Below are 17,825 nucleotides of genomic sequence, written 5' to 3' on the forward strand. Positions count from 1 at the left end.
GGTCATTTACCATTGCTAACGGGATGCAGGAAAGATTGTAACTGAGCTGAATTATATAAGAAGATTTGTACCAGTACTGACTCAAGATATCCATGTTTTCAAGTTACCTTAATAAAGTTAAAAGTGTTTAAACGTTCGCTGACTGTGGCAGTGCGTCAGTACCTCTAGAGGTGTGGTTGAGGGGAAAAGCACGAGAGGTTTCCTTGAGGTAAAAGGGACGGGTGGCTTATTTACCTAACACACAGAGGACTGGGCAGGGAAGCCAAAGGTGCCACGCAGTTGCCAGAACGAAAGGGCAAGCTGCAGCAGTTTGGGAACCCAGGGCGGGAGATCCCAAAGGTGGCAAGAGTTGTTTCGAACGTAAAGCACTGAGGTACCCCAGAGACACTCCCATATAACCACAGAAGGATTCATCCTAGTGGACAGTGAAACTTAGGGAGAGTCACGGTTGGGGGAAGAATCGAAAGGGGAGGGAGTGGGATCCCTCACATTTATTGGTGGCAGCGTCGCGATTCGAATACAAAGCCCACACGCCAAGTTTTGTGTGATTTTGATAAGATTTTCCAGTCAGGAAAATGGCACATTTGAGGAAAGCTAAAGAGGCAAGGGGAGATGAGAGAACAGAAGGATCTGAGGCAAGGGAAGATCCGAGTTCCGCACTGGAGTTAATGAAACTCAAATTACAAATAGCCAAGGTTGAGGCAGAAAAGGAGCAGTCTAAGATAGCTGCTGAGGAAAGAATGCAATTGGCCAAGGTTGAGGCAGAAAAGGCTAAGATAGCTGCTGAGGAGAGAATGCAATCTGAAAGAATACAATTAGCCAAGGTTGAGGCAGAACGGGAGAGATTTGCTATGGAGAGAGAAGTGCAGTTGGGAAGACTGAGGCTGGAGGAGATACGGCTAAGAGCAAAATTATCTCAGAGCCAAGATAGTAAAGAAGTCACATTCTTTAAGCCTTCACAGAAAAATAAACTGTGGCAAGTTGGGGAAAGAAAGGAAAAACAAGAACCCAATCCTGTCAGACAATCCGAGTCTGATAAGTCTCCTCAAAAGAAAATTACGTGCTTCTTTTGTGAAAGTGAGAGTCACATACAAAATAAATGCCCTCTAGTGGTCAAAGCACAAACTGCAGCTGCTGTTGCGAAGCCAGTAAAACTGTTACTTCAAACAGATACTAAAAACCTTCCGCAGACGCCAGTCCAGGAGCCAACGTATAGTCAAACAGAGGCTTCTGCAAAAGTTATGCAGGTCTGGAGATCTGAGGAAGAGGTTAATAAGGAATTTTTGGAGACTGTCAGAGTAAATGGACAAGAGTTAGTGGGACTACAGGACTCTGAATCGGAAGTTACTCTGATGAGATCTAGTTGTATTCCTAAGGAACAATATCTCCCAAACCAATCTTACAGCATAAAAGGTATATGGGGACCGGAGTTTGAGGTGCAGGTAGCAGAAGTGAATATTCAGTATCAAGATTTTAATGGCAAGTGGACAGTGGGTATTTGGGATGATCTGGAGGTTCCTGTCCTGATAGGCAACGACCTAGCCAAACGGAGACCTCAAATACATGCTATCACAAGAGCGAAACCAGAAGCCCTTGTGGATTCAAATCCTGCCATTAATGCACCAACCACAGAGCCTGTGGGAGAGGAAGTACTGATTACGCTACCAAATGCACAGGAATCTAGCACCCAGGTTTTAGTGGAACAGAGGGAAGATGAATCTCTGAGAGACTTGTGGGATGAGGTGCAGGGTCCTGACTCTGAAGTGACTTTAGAGAATCCCTGCCTATTTACTGCAATAGAAGGGAGACGTCATAGAATAGCCAAAAGGAGAAAAGGTGCAGCCAAGTGGAAAATGAAAATAGCCAAAAGGAGGAAAAGGTGCAGCCAAGTGGAAAATGAAAATAGCCAAAAGGAGGAAAAGGTGCAGCCAAATGGAAAATGAAAAAAAAAATTGGTTTTGCCCCGGAAATACCGACTACAAGTTTTACAGCTGGCACTGGAGTCACCCATGGCTGCTTATCTAGGCATTAATAAAACCAGAGACAGAATAAAAGCATGGTTTTATTGGCCCGGAATGGGAATGGAAAGGAACCCATTGGGAATGCGGACGTCTTAACCTATCTTCAGGATCTACAAAGTGATTTACAGGAACTTAAGGAACTATCATCCTGTAATTTAAAAAGAGCACAACAGAAAAGATGGTACGATGCACACGCCAGAGATCGGAATTTACAAACTGGTGACCAAGTCCTGGTGGTGAGGCCCAGACGACAGCGGAAGCTCGAGGTTTCCTGGGATGGACCCTTTAGAGTGATAGAAAAACTATCAGCGGTGAACTATCTAGTTGAGTTAAATGTTGAAGAGAGACGATGTAAAGTTTTTCATGTCAATATGTTGAAACCATATTTTGACAGAAACCAGGTAATATTGAAGGTTAATGGTCAAATTGGCATGAGGCAAGTATGGTATTTGGGACATATTTTAGGAAGTGGGGTCATCAGGCCTGACCACAGCAAGGTCAAAGCAATTAATGAATGGCCTAGACCTGTCACACACACACACAAAAAAAAAAAACCAGATCAGAGCTTTCCTTGGGGTAGTGGGATATTATCGACGCTTTATTCCCCAATTCAGCACTCATGCTGCAGCCTTACATGATTGTCTAAAGAAAAGCCAGCCTGATAAAGTTATTTGGACAATACCATGTCAACAGGCGTATGATATGTTGAGGAATACTTTGATGGTGGAGCCTATTTTGAGAGCTCCCGATTTCTCTCGACCATTCACTCTAATGACTGATGCATCAAATGTGGGACTAGGAGCGGTGTTAAGTCAAGAAGGGGAAGACAGTTTTCTGCAGCCTATATTATATATTAGTAGAAAATTGTTAGAAAGAGAACAACATCTTTCCACAATTGAGCGGGAGTGTTTAGCAATAGTGTGGTCGATTGAAAAACTAAAGCCTTACCTGTGGGGAAGAAAATTCACCCTGTGTACAGATCACTCTCCTTTGAGGTGGTTAAACCAAGTAAAAGGCACCAATAATAAATTAATTCGATGGAGTATGCATTTGCAAGATTACAACTTTGACATTAAACATGTAAAAGGGAAGGATAATGTCATAGCTGATGCATTATCAAGATGTTTTAAGGACTGAATGCTAGAATGAAAAAAAATATATCGTAAGATAGCAAATGTTATACTAAATTAGAAATGTGTATAAGTGCCAAATTAGTTGTTATGGTGGAAATAAGATAGAGGAAAAGGTAAAGTATTTGTTAAGTGATGTTAGAACATAGAATTTGTGTACAAAGGGAAATACTAGGTTGGTGGTTTTGATTAAGCTCCAATACATTGCTTCGGCATTGTTTAAAATGTATAACTATGCCTATGCAATGACTTTGGGGGTGGGACGAATGTGGCGGAATAAGGCCTGGTTCATCATGGGTTAACCTATCACTCCCATGTTAGGTAGGTGTTCCCTGGGAGGCGGAGCTACTGGGCATTCTAAAAGGAGGGGGAACAACCTAGAAAGGGAGTTGGGGGTTTGGCAGTTGGGTGTGGAGGTTTAGAAAGAAAAACTGCGAGGTTAGGCTTTGGGGAATGGGAGGAAAGGTCATTTACCATTGCTAACGGGATGCAGGAAAGATTGTAACTGAGCTGAATTATATAAGAAGATTTGTACCAGTACTGACTCAAGATATCCATGTTTTCAAGTTACCTTAATAAAGTTAAAAGTGTTTAAACGTTCGCTGACTGTGGCAGTGCGTCAGTACCTCTAGAGGTGTGGTTGAGGGGAAAAGCACGAGAGGTTTCCTTGAGGTAAAAGGGACGGGTGGCTTATTTACCTAACACACAGAGGACTGGGCAGGGAAGCCAAAGGTGCCACGCAGTTGCCAGAACGAAAGGGCAAGCTGCAGCAGTTTGGGAACCCAGGGCGGGAGATCCCAAAGGTGGCAAGAGTTGTTTCGAACGTAAAGCACTGAGGTACCCCAGAGACACTCCCATATAACAACAGAAGGATTCATCCTAGTGGACAGTGAAACTTAGGGAGAGTCACGGTTGGGGGAAGAATCGAAAGGGGAGGGAGTGGGATCCCTCACACCTCCCTCCCTGCCTGGGAAGATCTACATCAAGGACAAGCAGGGGAGTGCGGAGAAAGACAACCCGACACTGGGTTCTGATGACCTTGCCGCCTGAGACAGTCACCTCATCTTTTACCGGTACAATGGAGGATTTGTAATCAAATATTTAGCAGGTTATTTTGAGTCAAAATCAAAGCCTCGCTATAGGAAAAACGTGGAAAAACAAATATTAACACAGAACACTGACTCCCTTATTCCTTTTGTGTCTTGGCTGCTCTGCTATAATTAGAAAATAGTGACCCAGGGCTCATCTGCACCATCACAAATCTTGCTTCACACCTTGCCTGTTCCTGCATTTTTGGACTAGGAAGGAACTACATGACATTTCTACTGTCCGGCTGCCATCTTGGGTATTGTGAAGCAAAAATCCACTTTTCTCCTCACTCGTAGTAGTGCAAAAAGGTTTTATAAAATGATAACGGAATGTTTCCCCTTATAATGTGTGTTTAGCCTATCAGTCTACCCAATGCTATTTTTTACATATATGGAAAAAGAGGTGCTGGAATTCACCATGAACGCCTCCCATGTTCTCTTATAATGACAATGGCGCCCACCTGAGAGGTGCTGGAACCGAGTTCCAGTGAGTTCTGGCTAAAAAAAAGCCCTGAGTCTACCAGTTGAGAAATGTCTGCAGCCCTGGAAGCTTTGTAAAAATAATAATAATCATGGTTCAGGTCTCTAAGCACAGCATAAGATTCAGTTCTCAATATTGTTTAAAGAAGTTGTGGATTTTGCCGGAATTGCGGTTTGAGGTACAGGTGTGGCAGAACTAAGCAATATATAGGGTTGTCAGGTCAGGAGTATCCCAGACCCCAAGATTTAAGGGTCCAAACCTGAGAACTAGGGGTGGCCCCTGGTGATATCATTAAGCATGGCACATTTACCACAGTTCAACACCTGAAAAGGAAGCGCAGAGGTATTTGCAACATATGCTTGTTGTGAACTGCTCTGTAGTTTCATGGTTTACCTCCTCCCCCTTTACTTTTCAAAAGAATCTTTCTTAAATTTCTTTGATTGTAAAAACTAATTTTTTTAAAAAATGAAACCAATTAGATGCAAAGAACGAGTCACTAACAGGCTTAAGCCACCTCAGTAACTATAGTTGATTCTGCTTAGCTGAATAAAGTACTGCTGGGTCACTGCCACCAGAGCTACAGGTGAAACTCGAAAAATTAGAATATAATGGAAAAGTCCATTTATGTAAGCAATTGTTTTCATTAGCTACTGGAGTTTAATATATGAGATAGACTCATGACATGCAAAGCGAGATTATGTCAAGCCTTTATGTGTTATAATTGTGATGATTATGGCGTGCCGATGATGAAAACCCCAAAGTTGAAATTGTTAATTTGGGGTTCTCATCCGCTGTACGCCATAATCATCACAATTATAACAAATCAAGACTTGACATAGCTCACTTTGCATGTCATGAGTCTATCTCATATATTAGCTTCACCTTTTAAGTTGAATTACTGAAAGAAACGAACCTTTCCACGATATTCTAATTTTTCTAGTTTCACCTGTATACATGTTACCCCGGGCCACCTCAGTAACTATAGGTGACTCCCTATTTAGGCGCATGACTGCATATAGGCATGGTGCAGGGAAAGAAATAATTCGATTTAAACCGCGAAAAGGGTGCAAAAAGAGCAAGGAAAGCAGCTAGCAATCCCAGGAGCCTTTGCAACTGCAATCCCAGAACCCTTTGCAGCAACCATTGAGGTCTGGGGAGAGTTTTGTATGTTGGGAAAAGAGGTTTGGATGGAAAGTTTGAGGTGGAATTTGGCGGGTTTTTGGTGGAGTTTGACTGACAGCCACCCACTGCCACCATTCCTGCCCGTCTGGTAAGTGATGCTGGTCCCCCCCCCCCAGGGTTTCCAGAGACTTAAGAAGTTGTTTGCAGGCTTTTCAGATGGCATAAGTGGCATGTCGCCTGTACAGTTTCCTTTCTCCTGCATATATTTCCTTCACGGTATTTTTTTAAAAAATTAAAATAATATTTATTGAAAAATTAAGTCATAACAGATAACAAAAATCACACACATAAAACAACTACAACATAAAAATTATAGTGAAGAGAAAGTATCACAGATTCAACGTCCTATAATGCATTATTTGATAATATTACTTCCAATATTACTTCCTCCCTCCTTACTTCCCTCACCCATATGCAATCTTAATGATGTTATCCTAACCTATTCTGCTGTTTTATTTATTTTAGTTCTTAATATACACATTCTTTAAATAATATTATCTAGTAACCTTGCAATTAATGGTCCATTATCATACTGTTGCCTAATTATCTGTTCCATATTTATTCATATATAAATCAACACATTCCCGTTCTTTATTAACTTTCTGAGTAGAGCCTCCTCTTACCGACGCTGTCAATTTTGCTAATGTCATAAATTCACAGATTTTTTTAATCTCCATTCTGATAATTCTGGTATTGTTGTTTTCCATTTTTTTTTGCGACTAATAATCTTGCCGCTGCTGTTCCGTAGAGGAATATATTTTTCTTATCTCTAGGGATGTCGTCTGTTAACAAGCCCAGCAAGTATGCTTCAGGTTTTTTTTTATGGATCATGGTTTTAAAAATCCTTTTCAATTCCTCGTGAATCTTAATCCAAAACTTCACAGTATTCTCAGGGTTTCAAGAGGAAGAAAGTGTTCCAAATGTCTGTGTTGTGGCGGCAGGCATAATAAATAAATGCTACCCGTGTTTCCTCAAATGAATCCTTTTATCTTTTGTCCCCTGGTTCCTGTTAGTTTTTGTGTTATTCCCCCCCCCCCAAAATAGAACATGGCTAATTTTTCTTTTCTCTTTTTTTGCATCACCGGTCGATATTTACATTCTGGCGCGTCTTCCAGCTCTGAGCTGCAACCGCTTGTGCTACAACTCCCCACCTCCCAACTAATAACCCCTCTTTTCCCTCAGCCGCTATGTCCGTTTGAGACTTCGGAGGTAGCTAATGGCAACAGCAGGGGAGGCATCGGCACAACCTCCCTAGGCCTCACAATAATGGCAGGGGGCTTCTCTGCCACAATTTACGATTAAAAATATCTGTATTGTGTGTACAAATGGGTGGGCGGATGTCACAGCATAAACTCAGGTATTTGACCTTCCATTATCTGTCTCTGAAGGAAAAGGCAGAATGGAGGCTACAAGTAGATGTCTTTAGAAGTATATTTATTTAGAAACGTCAGCTGGCCTGCAGTTCTCTTCGTCGCTTTCGCGGCAAGTGGGGGTCGTGAGAAAGCCTTCAGAGAGCCCTACGGCACCCCCTCCAATATTTCTCCAATAACAACAACAACAATTTTATTACATATATGACAGCCATCTGACTGGGTTGCCCCAGCCACTCTGAGCAGCTCCCAACAAAAAATTAAAAACACAATAAAACATCAACCATTGAAAACTTCTCTGAACGGGGCTGCCTTCAGGTGTCTTCTAAAAGTCAAATAGTTTACATTGGAATTGGGGGGGGGCATTCATCAGGGCCAGTGCCGGATTTACGCATAAGCTAAACAAGCTATAGCTTAGGGCTCCACTCTCTTGGGGCCCCCCCAAAAAATTAAAGGGGGAAAAAACCTGGATGTACATTTCCAAAATATAAGATAAAAAATAAAATAAAACCTACATACAGCTACAGTGTTTTGTGTTGTGTAAGGCTCCTATTGATGTAAGTCATGGGCCCTGCCTGCTAGCCTGCTCCCTAAAATATCCCTGGTTTGCTCATTTCTATATATAGGGTGCCTACATTCTGCATGGACTGGTTGCCTGTTAGGTCCATAAATTACCATATAGCATATATTCAACACAAAAAACAGCGACAATTTGTTGTTGACAAAGGGCAGCTGGACATATAAAGGTCCCCATTACCTTCAGCAGCCTAGGGCCTCATCAAACCTAAATCTGGCCCTGCTCGGGGCAAGCAGGCACCACTACGGAGAAGGCCCTCTGCCGCCTGTTTCCAATGAAAATAGGGGCATCCTATTCCATCCGTGTGGTGTGATGGGAGTGAAAATTGTAGTGAACTTCATTCCCCAAACCCATAACAAACTACAGCTCCCAGGATTCTTTGGGGGAAGCCATGGGTTTTAAACGTTTGGTGTGGATGTGATGCTAGTCCCAGGCAGTGTCCTTTGTGCTCATCTTTCCTTGTGCTAAGACCAGGCCTTCTCTCACCATGTTCCCATGTAGAAGACTTGTATGCATGTATCAAAACAGTAGTTACCGGTATCTGCTGCTTGCCCTACCATTCTTGGATTAGGAGATGGAGGCTGTAGCTTCCTGGTGAGCTGTTGTGCTCCAGCTTTTCTTCTTGAGGATTAGCTCCTGTTACTTGCTAGGCCCCATGCTACAGTTCATTCATGTCCTAGTCATTCATTATTTCTTCTTCTTCTTCCGCCTCCTCCTTCTCCTCGCTTCACTTTGTGAAGAGAACTCACCAAAACATCCCCACGCTGTGACTAATTGTGTCGCAGAAAACATCAAATAGGTGAACGAGCTGCTTCTGCACCCATGGTAACAACTTCCAGAGACGGTTTGTTTTGCAGGAGAAACAGCAAAGAGTGTTGTGGCATCTTACAGACTGGGACGTTTTATTTATTATGACCCGAATTCACAAAAGCATCTGCCATGTGCTGATCTTTAAGGTGCCGCAAAGCTTTTCCTTACCATTTTCTTCCACACCCATCTTCTAAATGGCATTTCCACGGAGGGGTTAGGAGTTGTTATTCAAGACTACAGATGCTCATTAAGCCTCTATGGTGAAATGACAATGTTTTTTTTCCTGGTAGGGCTCCAGAACATTTTGCAACTGCACGCTGGCAGAAATTCTACATGGCAAAGGGCAAGGCGTTTTATGCATTTATTTCTTTATAACAATATTTGTAATATCATAAAAAAATCAAAGCAGTTCACAACGACTGTACACAAGTATGGACACACGTACAAAAAAACAACAACATCCAGGTTAAAAAAAAACACCCACAAATACCAGAGAACATTAACTATGAAATATTTTCTTAGTTGCCTGCGTAAACCTAGTGGCACAGAGAAGTTTTCAGCAGACATTGAAAGATTAAATCAAAAGGTACCTGCTGAATCTCTATTGGAAGAACATTCATGCAGCTGAAAATACATTTTGTGCTGGGCACCCCCGGTTACTTGTGGTTTCCTATTTACTCCTGAGTCCTGCCATTTTTGTTGTGCTGTGCATAGATGCCCTTCTCCAGGCCATGCATCCACAGGAAGCTCTGGGCAAGGCAAGATGGATCATTATCTTGCATGTGTCACTCACCTGTTTACTTGGCTGTATGATTTGTATGAGGGCACAAGGAGAAGGGGATGACAGAGGACGAGATGGTTGGACAGTGTTAATAGAAGCGACCAACAAGAATTTGACGAAACTCCGGGAGGCAGTGGAAGACAGGAGTGCCTGGTATGCTCTGGTCCATGGGGTCACGAAGAGTCGGACACGACTAATCGACTAAACAACAGCATGATTTGTCCTGGCCCAGAGCAGATTTTGTGGTGAGCAACCCCACTTATTCCTTTTTTTTTCATGATGTCATCATGCATTTATGAGCATTCTGCAAGCCAAATGACCATGACTGAGTAACTTTATTGTTGTGATTTGAAGGGGTGAGTACCCAATATACAAATATACAATGCAATACATTCATTTGGGAGTTCAGGGACATATAAGCTTTTGAGTTGAGGGGCATGTGTAGTTGCCTTCATTTTTAGTGCTTTCCCAGTACGTTTCTGAGCACAATTCCAAGTGTTGGTGCTGACCTTTAAAGCCCTAAATGGCCTCGGCCCAGTATACCTGAAGGAGCGTCTCCACCCCCGTTGTTCAGCACAGACACTGCTCCAGGGGCCTTCTGGCGGTTCCCTCCCTGCAAAAAGTGAGGTTGCAGGGAACCAGGCAGAGGGCCTTTTTGGTAGTGGCGCCTACCCTCCCATCAGATGTCAAGGAAATAAACAACTATCTGACTTTTAGAAGACATCTGAAGGCAGCCCTATTTAGGGAAGTTTTTAATGTTTGATGTTTTATTGTGTTTTTAATATTCTGTTGGGAGCCACCCAGAGTGGCTGGGTTATAAATAAGTTGTTGTTGTTGTTGTTGTTGTTGTTGTTGTTGTTGTTGTTGTTGGTATAAATAAGTTGTTGTTGTTGTTGTTATAAATAAGTTGTTGTTGTTGTTGTTGTTGTTGTTTGTTGTTATAATAATAACTTTCAAACAACTAAGGGACGGGGAACTTGTAACTAACTCCAGGACCACACTTTATTTATTGCTGCTTCGCCAGAAATAAAGAACAGATTAAGGAAGTGACAGTGTTCCACTTTTGAGTCTCAGGGAAACGAAAGGGTCTGGGGCCAAATACGACGTAAAGGCCTTGCAGAAAGGAAACTCTAATTTTACGGCACCCCGTTGATGTCTTTTGATCCACGATGTCTGCTGAGGGAGAGCATTTCCTCCCCACCCCTGTTTCTTTGAAGCTCAAGTGTTGATCCTGCCCATTTAAGGTGCTGGATCCAACCCGGAAACCGGTTTCACACAAGACAAACGTGGATCTGAGCATCTTTCCCACTTGTATCACATGGGACAGCAACTGCGCAATGCAGGCGATGTAGCTGTTGCAGGCCGGTTTAGGGGCAAATTGGTTTAAGCCAAATATGCGAAAATGCTCAAGACTTCCTTTTCTTGCATTCATTTCTCACTGAACAGCATTGCATGGCTATGCGCCCAACTGGCCACCAGAGGGCAGGCACTCCACCTGTTTCATCCACCTCCTTTGCTTCTCTGTGTCTCTCCCCCTCCCTCCCATTCCAAGCCCTGCTCAGCTGAGCTTTGACAGTTGCTTGCTGCAGCCCCCAAATGCTGGGTTTTCTGCCAGTCGAATTCCGTCACGGACCAGGAGGAATCTTGCGGGATCTGCTCATTCCTCGCCACGAGCCTGGAGGTGGCAACTGCTGAGAGAGAGGGAGCCCGGGAGCCGAGGGGGGAGAAACTGCTTGGGGAGGCAGAGCGGAAAGTTGCTGCCAAGAAAAGGTGGCGCTTTGGAGGGTCACAGGGATGCACCCTGAATCGCTGAAGATTTCGTGGGGAGCCCTTGTCCTGCTCTGGCTGCTGCAGGAGGAGGCTGTGGGGTCAGCAAAGGAGAGGCGAGCAGCAGGTACCACCCACACCTTCTGGGGCACTGCCACCCTCGTGCGACATTGTGTGCAAAGTGTGGACAGGAGTGGGGTGAATGCCGGGGATGTGTCTGGCAGAGAGCATGCATGGGGGTGTGTAGCTGTGAGTGGAACAGGGATCCGGGCATGCTCAGGCAGCTTGAGAGGAGGTGTTGTGAGCATGCAAGGGGAGGCAATGGTGAATAGGGAGCAGATCTGTGAAGGTGCGTAGACAGGTGTGTGAAATCAGGATCAAATGTGATAAGGTGGGAATGAGATGCATGTGCAAGCCTGTTAACACTTATGAGCATGATGGATGCAGACGTGTCGGGTGGGCATAGCGGTGAGGGAGTACATGGTTCATCAGTATGTGCACAAAGTATACCAAAATTATTTGGGCCTGCGAACAGAAAGGGCTTAGAGTAAGTGCATGGCAGACAGGCATATTATCAGTATATGAAAGTCCTCCATCCGTGCAAAAACACATGCGTGTGCACTCAGATGATAGCGCTCGCAGCAATGAGTGTGAGCAGGTGTGCTGGTGCCTGTGTGTGCACTTGGTCGCCGCTGTGCACCACAATTCTGCACAATTCTTGTGCGCACAGCCTTGCAATATGCCTGCGTTGCACTCTACACATCAAAGGGCTTCGGGCAATTTTGCACCGGTTTTGTAAATGGTTCGACGTGGTTTGCCAGGTTCAGCCAATTTTGTAAAGGTTTCCCTTTCTTCAGGTTATTTTGGGTTGCGCTGTCCACATGCGTTGGAAATCCAGCATGCCATGCTTAAACCCGCAGCAGGACCCCACTAGGATTGGCTTCGTCATGTGAATCAGCCTTTTGAACAAGCATGTGGCAGGGAGGTTGCCGGCAAATGTTTCATCTGCAGAGCTGCTGCACAGACTCAGCCCTCGGCAAATTGTGCTCCTGCTTACAGCCTTTGCCCCAGGATACCCATTGGAAGAAAGTGGTTTTGTGTATTTTGGGCAGAAGCTGGCTGTGCACTACACTGATTGGCTGGGGGCTTAAATGACAAGCCCACCTCCACTGGGGCAGAATATATATCAGATCCATGCAGAGATTTAAGACACACACAGTATATTATTTATAAAGAATCATATTATTTCAATTATAAAAAGCATTGTAGGGAGACTTCTTTTTAAGTATATGTTCTTCTATCCTGACGTTTGTTTGCCAGGATGTCTTGCACTTGTATGTATAGCAGAATATAAAGGTCCATGCATGTGTGTGTCAGTGATCCCGTTATATGTATGTCTGTGTACTTCTGTCCACATAGTGAGTTTATGCAAACAACCAGGTGCCGTTGTGTGTGACAACGATGGCAACCACCAACTCCCATCTATGTGGCATTTCAGATCGATGTTACAAAACTGCCCAGCTAAATTCGCTGTGGGTGGTGATAAATGGCAGCGAGCGCTTGTAATGAATCACTCAGATGAGTGGCTCATTAAGAGCACAGTTTGGGCTGAAGACAAAGTTGCTGGCCTCACATGCAAGAGCCATGCTGGCTGCCCTGAGGAGAACGCACTGGTTTCCTCGCTGCTTTTGCGTGTGCACGGAAGCAAAAGTGCAGAAGCGTCTACTTGGGCACTTTTCAGCAGGTGTGAATGGGGACCAGTTCCTGTGCGCATGAAAGCAGGGTTCAGGCATGCCGGTGCAGCAACAGAGATGGTGCATCCGTTTCCTCCTGCGTGTGTGTGTGGCACTAAACATGTTTGCATTGTGCACATGGCAACAACAAGTGTGAATTCACTGCCTCAAGATGCATAGCCAAGAGGTGTAGACAGCTTTAAATTGGGGTTCTGGAAGGCAGGTCTGTCAATGGATTTATAGTCCTTACTGTTTCACCTGCTGGTTGTATCTGTAGTTTGGGCTTTTTTTAAATGGCTGTTTTTGTGCTTTAATTGTGAACAGTGGCGTAGCGAGCCGCTTGGCAGCCCGGAGCGGCAAACACAGGGGCACCCTCCGGGGGCAGGGCACCGCTCCGTAGCGTGTGTGCGTCATGACGTCACGACGCAAGCGCTATGGAGTGCAGTCCATCTGGGCTGCTGGGCGCCTGCAGCTGCCGCATAGACAGGCTGCCTGCCACTCGCACCTTGGCAGCCTGGACAGACTGCGCAAGTGCGGACATGCACAGTCCGTCCGGGCTGCTGCACATGTGCAGTCCGGCCGTGCGGCAACTCGCAAGGTTGCCAGGCGCGAGCAGCAGCACGGCCGGGCTGCCGGGCGGCGGGGCTCAGCTTGGGTGTCACCGGGGGGGGGGGCGCCCAGAGTGTCGCTCCCTCCAAGGTGGAACTGGGAACGGAAAGCACCTAACACCCCCCACCTTGCTACGCCACTGATTGTGAACTGCTGGAAGAGCACAAAAGGGATGCAAGTGCAGGATAAGTAAATGGGACCGTCAAGGTTCAGAGGTAGTATTCCTCTGAATACCATTTGCTGGGTGGGTGTTAGACTCGTAGACTCATTGAGTAGGAAGGGTCCCTAAGCATCATCTAGTCCAACCTCTGCAGTGCAGGAATCCTACCCACAGCTGTCCCTGGGTGGGCTTGAACAACCAACCTTCTGGTTAGCAGCCAGGCACACTAACCCATAGCGCCACAGGATATGGGGAGTGAAAGGCAACTCGTAGCAGTGGGAAATTGCCTCCAAGTTATGCTTTGCAGAGGCATCTGAGTGATCACTATTAAAAACAGGATGTGAATCTGCATGGACTCTTGCACTGATCCAGGAAGGCTGTCCTTATATTCTCAAATTGTGTGAACTCCTGTTGATGTCTTGAACTGAGCAGTCATAGAGCAGAAAGGTGTCGTAGACATCCCATGTTGCATTGAGAAGGTACCATTTGGAGAAAAGATACACACATTTTTGAACACACAGCCCTAAAAAAAAAAGAGTCTTGTGGCAGCTTAAAGACTGATTCATTGTGACATACTGTTTTGAGGGCTAGAGTCCACTTGATCTGGTGCATAAAGTGCTGTTCTCAGTCTGTGTGTATGAGCAATGGGGCCAAAAGGCAGTGAAATGCAAGGGGAAAATTTGTGACTTGCCATATGCAGAACCAAGATGTATATAACATGCCCTCCAACATTTCTCTGATGAAAATAGGGATGTGTCTTTCTTGTTCTTGTTGTTGTTATACCCTGCCCCTCTGACTGGGTTGCCCCAGCCACTCTGGGTGGCTTCCAACATATATAAAAACATAATTACACATTAAACTATGCAGGGCTGCCTTCAGATGTCTCCTAAAGGTTGTATAGTTACTTATCCCATTGGCTCAAGGGTCACATAACTCCATACCCTCCAAAATTTCTCCAATAAAAATAGGGACATTTTAAGGAAAAGCGGGGCATTCCAGGATCAAATCAGAAACCGGGACGGGTTCTGTAAATCTGGGACTGTCCCTGGAAAATAGTGACACTGAGAGGGTCTGATATAATGTAAGAACAGATTGAACAATTCACAGAAGCCATTGTAATTTAGCTATGCTTTGTTAATACTAGTTTCACACGAGTAGAAGGAAAGAAGCCCACAGTTCTGATTAGGTCCAGACTGAGTCTAATCAAATTTGCTGATATGCTTCTTGGGTTGAAGAATGAGGACTTTGAGGGCAGCAGCAGGATGTCCTGAGATGCTGAAATGCCCTCCTATATGAATGCTACCCTTTTTAAAAATGAAAAATGAAACAGGTCTGTCTCTGTGCAAATAAATAGATCTGTGTCTATTTATTTGCACAGAGACAGACCTGTTTGTCCGACATAGACAGGTCTGTCTCTGTGCAAATAAATGTACCATTTTTCCTGTTTTGGGATGAAAGGGCGAATGAGACCCTGATGGTATGGAGGATGTTATTAGCTCCTGAAATAGCGCTGGCATCTGGGTTAATTGCACAGCATTGCCCCTGAATTTGTATCTCTGCTAGGTGTTTCGTTGCGGTTCGTGAATTAATAACCAGTTTAGATTAGGAGAGTTGCCTTTAACTGAGAACAGACTCACCATCCAAGGACTGAGTGAGAGAACCGTCATTTTCCTGTGAACGAGCTACAGACACAATTGATGATACAGTGGAACAGTTTTAGCTGGGAGCTTATTATTATTATTTTATTAAATTTATATGCCACCCTTCATTTAGAGGTCACAGCTTTAGGGGGCAGCAGGCCACACACGGTCACTTCATTTTCTAGGCCTGCCTTCATCTAGGGCAGAGATTTTCAACCTTTTTGATTCCACGGCTGCCTTGACCAACTACATTCTTTCTGCAGCACCCCGTGGGAGCCCAGTTATGTCAACCCTTGCCTGCAGAGCTGGCAGCCTCTCACCCTTTCTCGATCACCCTCCCTTGTGGAGGGTTCCCTCAGCCCCCTCTCCCCTCTCCTTGGGAGTCCCCCGGGCAGCTGCTGCTGCTGCCACCCCTGTCTCTGAGCTGCCCACCCCAAAGACAGGTCCTTCCTCACACTGCCTCACAGGGGCCTGGGATTTGTCTGTCCATCCCCAACAGCAAAGGCTGGTGGACTGGCTGGGTGGGCTCTCTCACCTGCTTCGTTCAGCTCCTGGCAACCAGCACCCGCTGGCCAGCTCCAGAGACACAATTTGCCTATGGACCTTGTAGCCAGGGCTGCCGCAACAAACAGCTATGCAAGCCTTTGGGAGCCAGAGACATGAGAGGGCATCAGAGGAGGGAGGGAAGGAAAGAGGAACAGAGGCTAGTGTTGCCCGCGGCACCCCTGACCACCATTCAAGGCACCCCAGGGTGCCACGGCACACTGGTGGAAAACCACTGATCTAGGGATTTCGTGCCTGGCTTGTAAGGAATTCTTTAGATGTGATTCCTGCATTGCTGTGGATTGGACTAGATGACTCCTGGGTTCCCTTCCAATTCTACAGTTCCATGGTTCTATAACTTTTAGGATATGTTCGCATTAGGGGCTTAAAGCACAGTGAGGTTGTCCCCCACCTGTATTTCAAGTTGCATTTTCACAGTATTGTTGTACAGAGAGGAGGAGGAGACGTCTTCACCTGACGCGCATAACTTGGATTATTTCCCTGTCTCTGCAATTCCACGCTGAACTCATATTCATGAAGCTGCCTTCTGTGCATATGTGCACAAAGGCTTAAATACGAAGTGAACGCAGTTTAAGTTTTCTAGGCCAGTTGAAGCTGGTTTGAGGGGGGAAACCCACACCAAACGGTCACATTTCTCAAGAAACTACAGGATTGTGGCTAACAGTGTGTGTATGCTGCTTCAAAAACTAGCCATGCGAACATACGGGAGAAAGCAGCAATGTGTTCATACCCATGGAAACTTTGGAACAGCTCGTGGATGACAACCCCTACTTGCGCATCTTCGCTCTGAAATAGGCAAACCAGATGAATCATCCTTCTAGCTCTGCCTTTATTTTTAAGTTTTTCAACTATTAGAAGTGTCAGAGCCTGCCCCATGAGACAGCTGTCGGAGAAATGGACCTCGCTGGGTTCAAGACAAAGCTAGATATAGCTAGAAAGACAATTTCTTTGTCATCTTTCCCCCCTTCTGATGCCTTGTGGTTGAGTCACACATTCATTTCTTTGAGTGGCAGCCTCGGGCCTGTAGCCAAAGAGTTTGTGGTGCGAGGATCTAACAGGGATGGAAATCAATGCAGAGCAGCCAGAACAACAAACAGAAAGAGCTCGATGTGTTTTACAGTTATTTAATTCTATCACTTCTTAGTGAGCAATTGGGGAGAATACTGTCTGTGGGCTTTTCTTTATAACCCCATAAATTAAAAGCGTGGAGTCTCACTGCCTTGATATGAAAGCTGAAAAATCAGGGAGGGGAAACTCACATAATCTTAAGGAGGAAGAGGCCTCCACAAGCCCCCAGCCTCTGCAATGGCAGCAAACCTGGACAGCCTGATTCCTACTGACTTCCTGTGGTTTTAGCCTGCAACAAGTTTAATCCTCTTCTCGGCATACCATCACTCATCCACATTTTGGGTGGTTTATGGTAATATGCCCTCAAATAAGGTATCCACTGGGCTCCACCTAGGCTGCATACACACTTCAAGGTAAAAGGTAAAGGTAAAGGACCCCTGGATGGTTAAGTCCTGTCAAAGGCAACTGTGGGATTGCAGCACTCATCTCGTTTTCAAGCCGAGGGAGCTGGCGTTTGTCCACAGACAGCTTTCTGGGTCATGTCCCCAGCATGACTAAACCGCTTCTGGCCCAATAGGACACCGTGACGGAAACCGGAAACTGGAGTGCAAGGAAACGCCATTTACCTTCCCATCACTTATTTATCTACTTGCACTGGCAGGCTTTCGAACTGCTAGGTTGGCAGGAGCTGGGACAGAGCAATGGGAGCTCGCCCCGTCACGCAGTTTCGAACCGCTGACCTTCCGATTGGCAAGCCCAAGAGGCTCAGTGGTTTAGACCACAGCGCCACCCGCGTCCCTTTTAGACACACTGCAAGCACACTCAAAGCAGCCCCCTCCCAAAA

General features: G+C 45.3%; 1 protein-coding gene across 1 annotated transcript in view; it reads left to right on the plus strand.

Moving 5' to 3' along the window:
* The first annotated feature begins 10,968 nt into the window (after positions 1 to 10,968).
* Positions 10,969 to 17,825, plus strand: part of PLXDC1 (plexin domain containing 1) — a 52,641-nt gene continuing 45,784 nt past the window's right edge. Inside the window, exon 1 of the mRNA XM_033170262.1 lies at positions 10,969 to 11,334. Within this exon, the coding sequence (XP_033026153.1) occupies positions 11,235 to 11,334 (100 nt within the window). The 5' untranslated portion in view covers positions 10,969 to 11,234. The remainder of the gene's footprint in view (positions 11,335 to 17,825) is intronic.

The sequence above is a fragment of the Lacerta agilis genome, chromosome 14 (genome assembly GCF_009819535.1).
Source record: "Lacerta agilis isolate rLacAgi1 chromosome 14, rLacAgi1.pri, whole genome shotgun sequence".
In the NCBI taxonomy this organism is placed as follows: Eukaryota; Metazoa; Chordata; class Lepidosauria; order Squamata; family Lacertidae; genus Lacerta; species Lacerta agilis.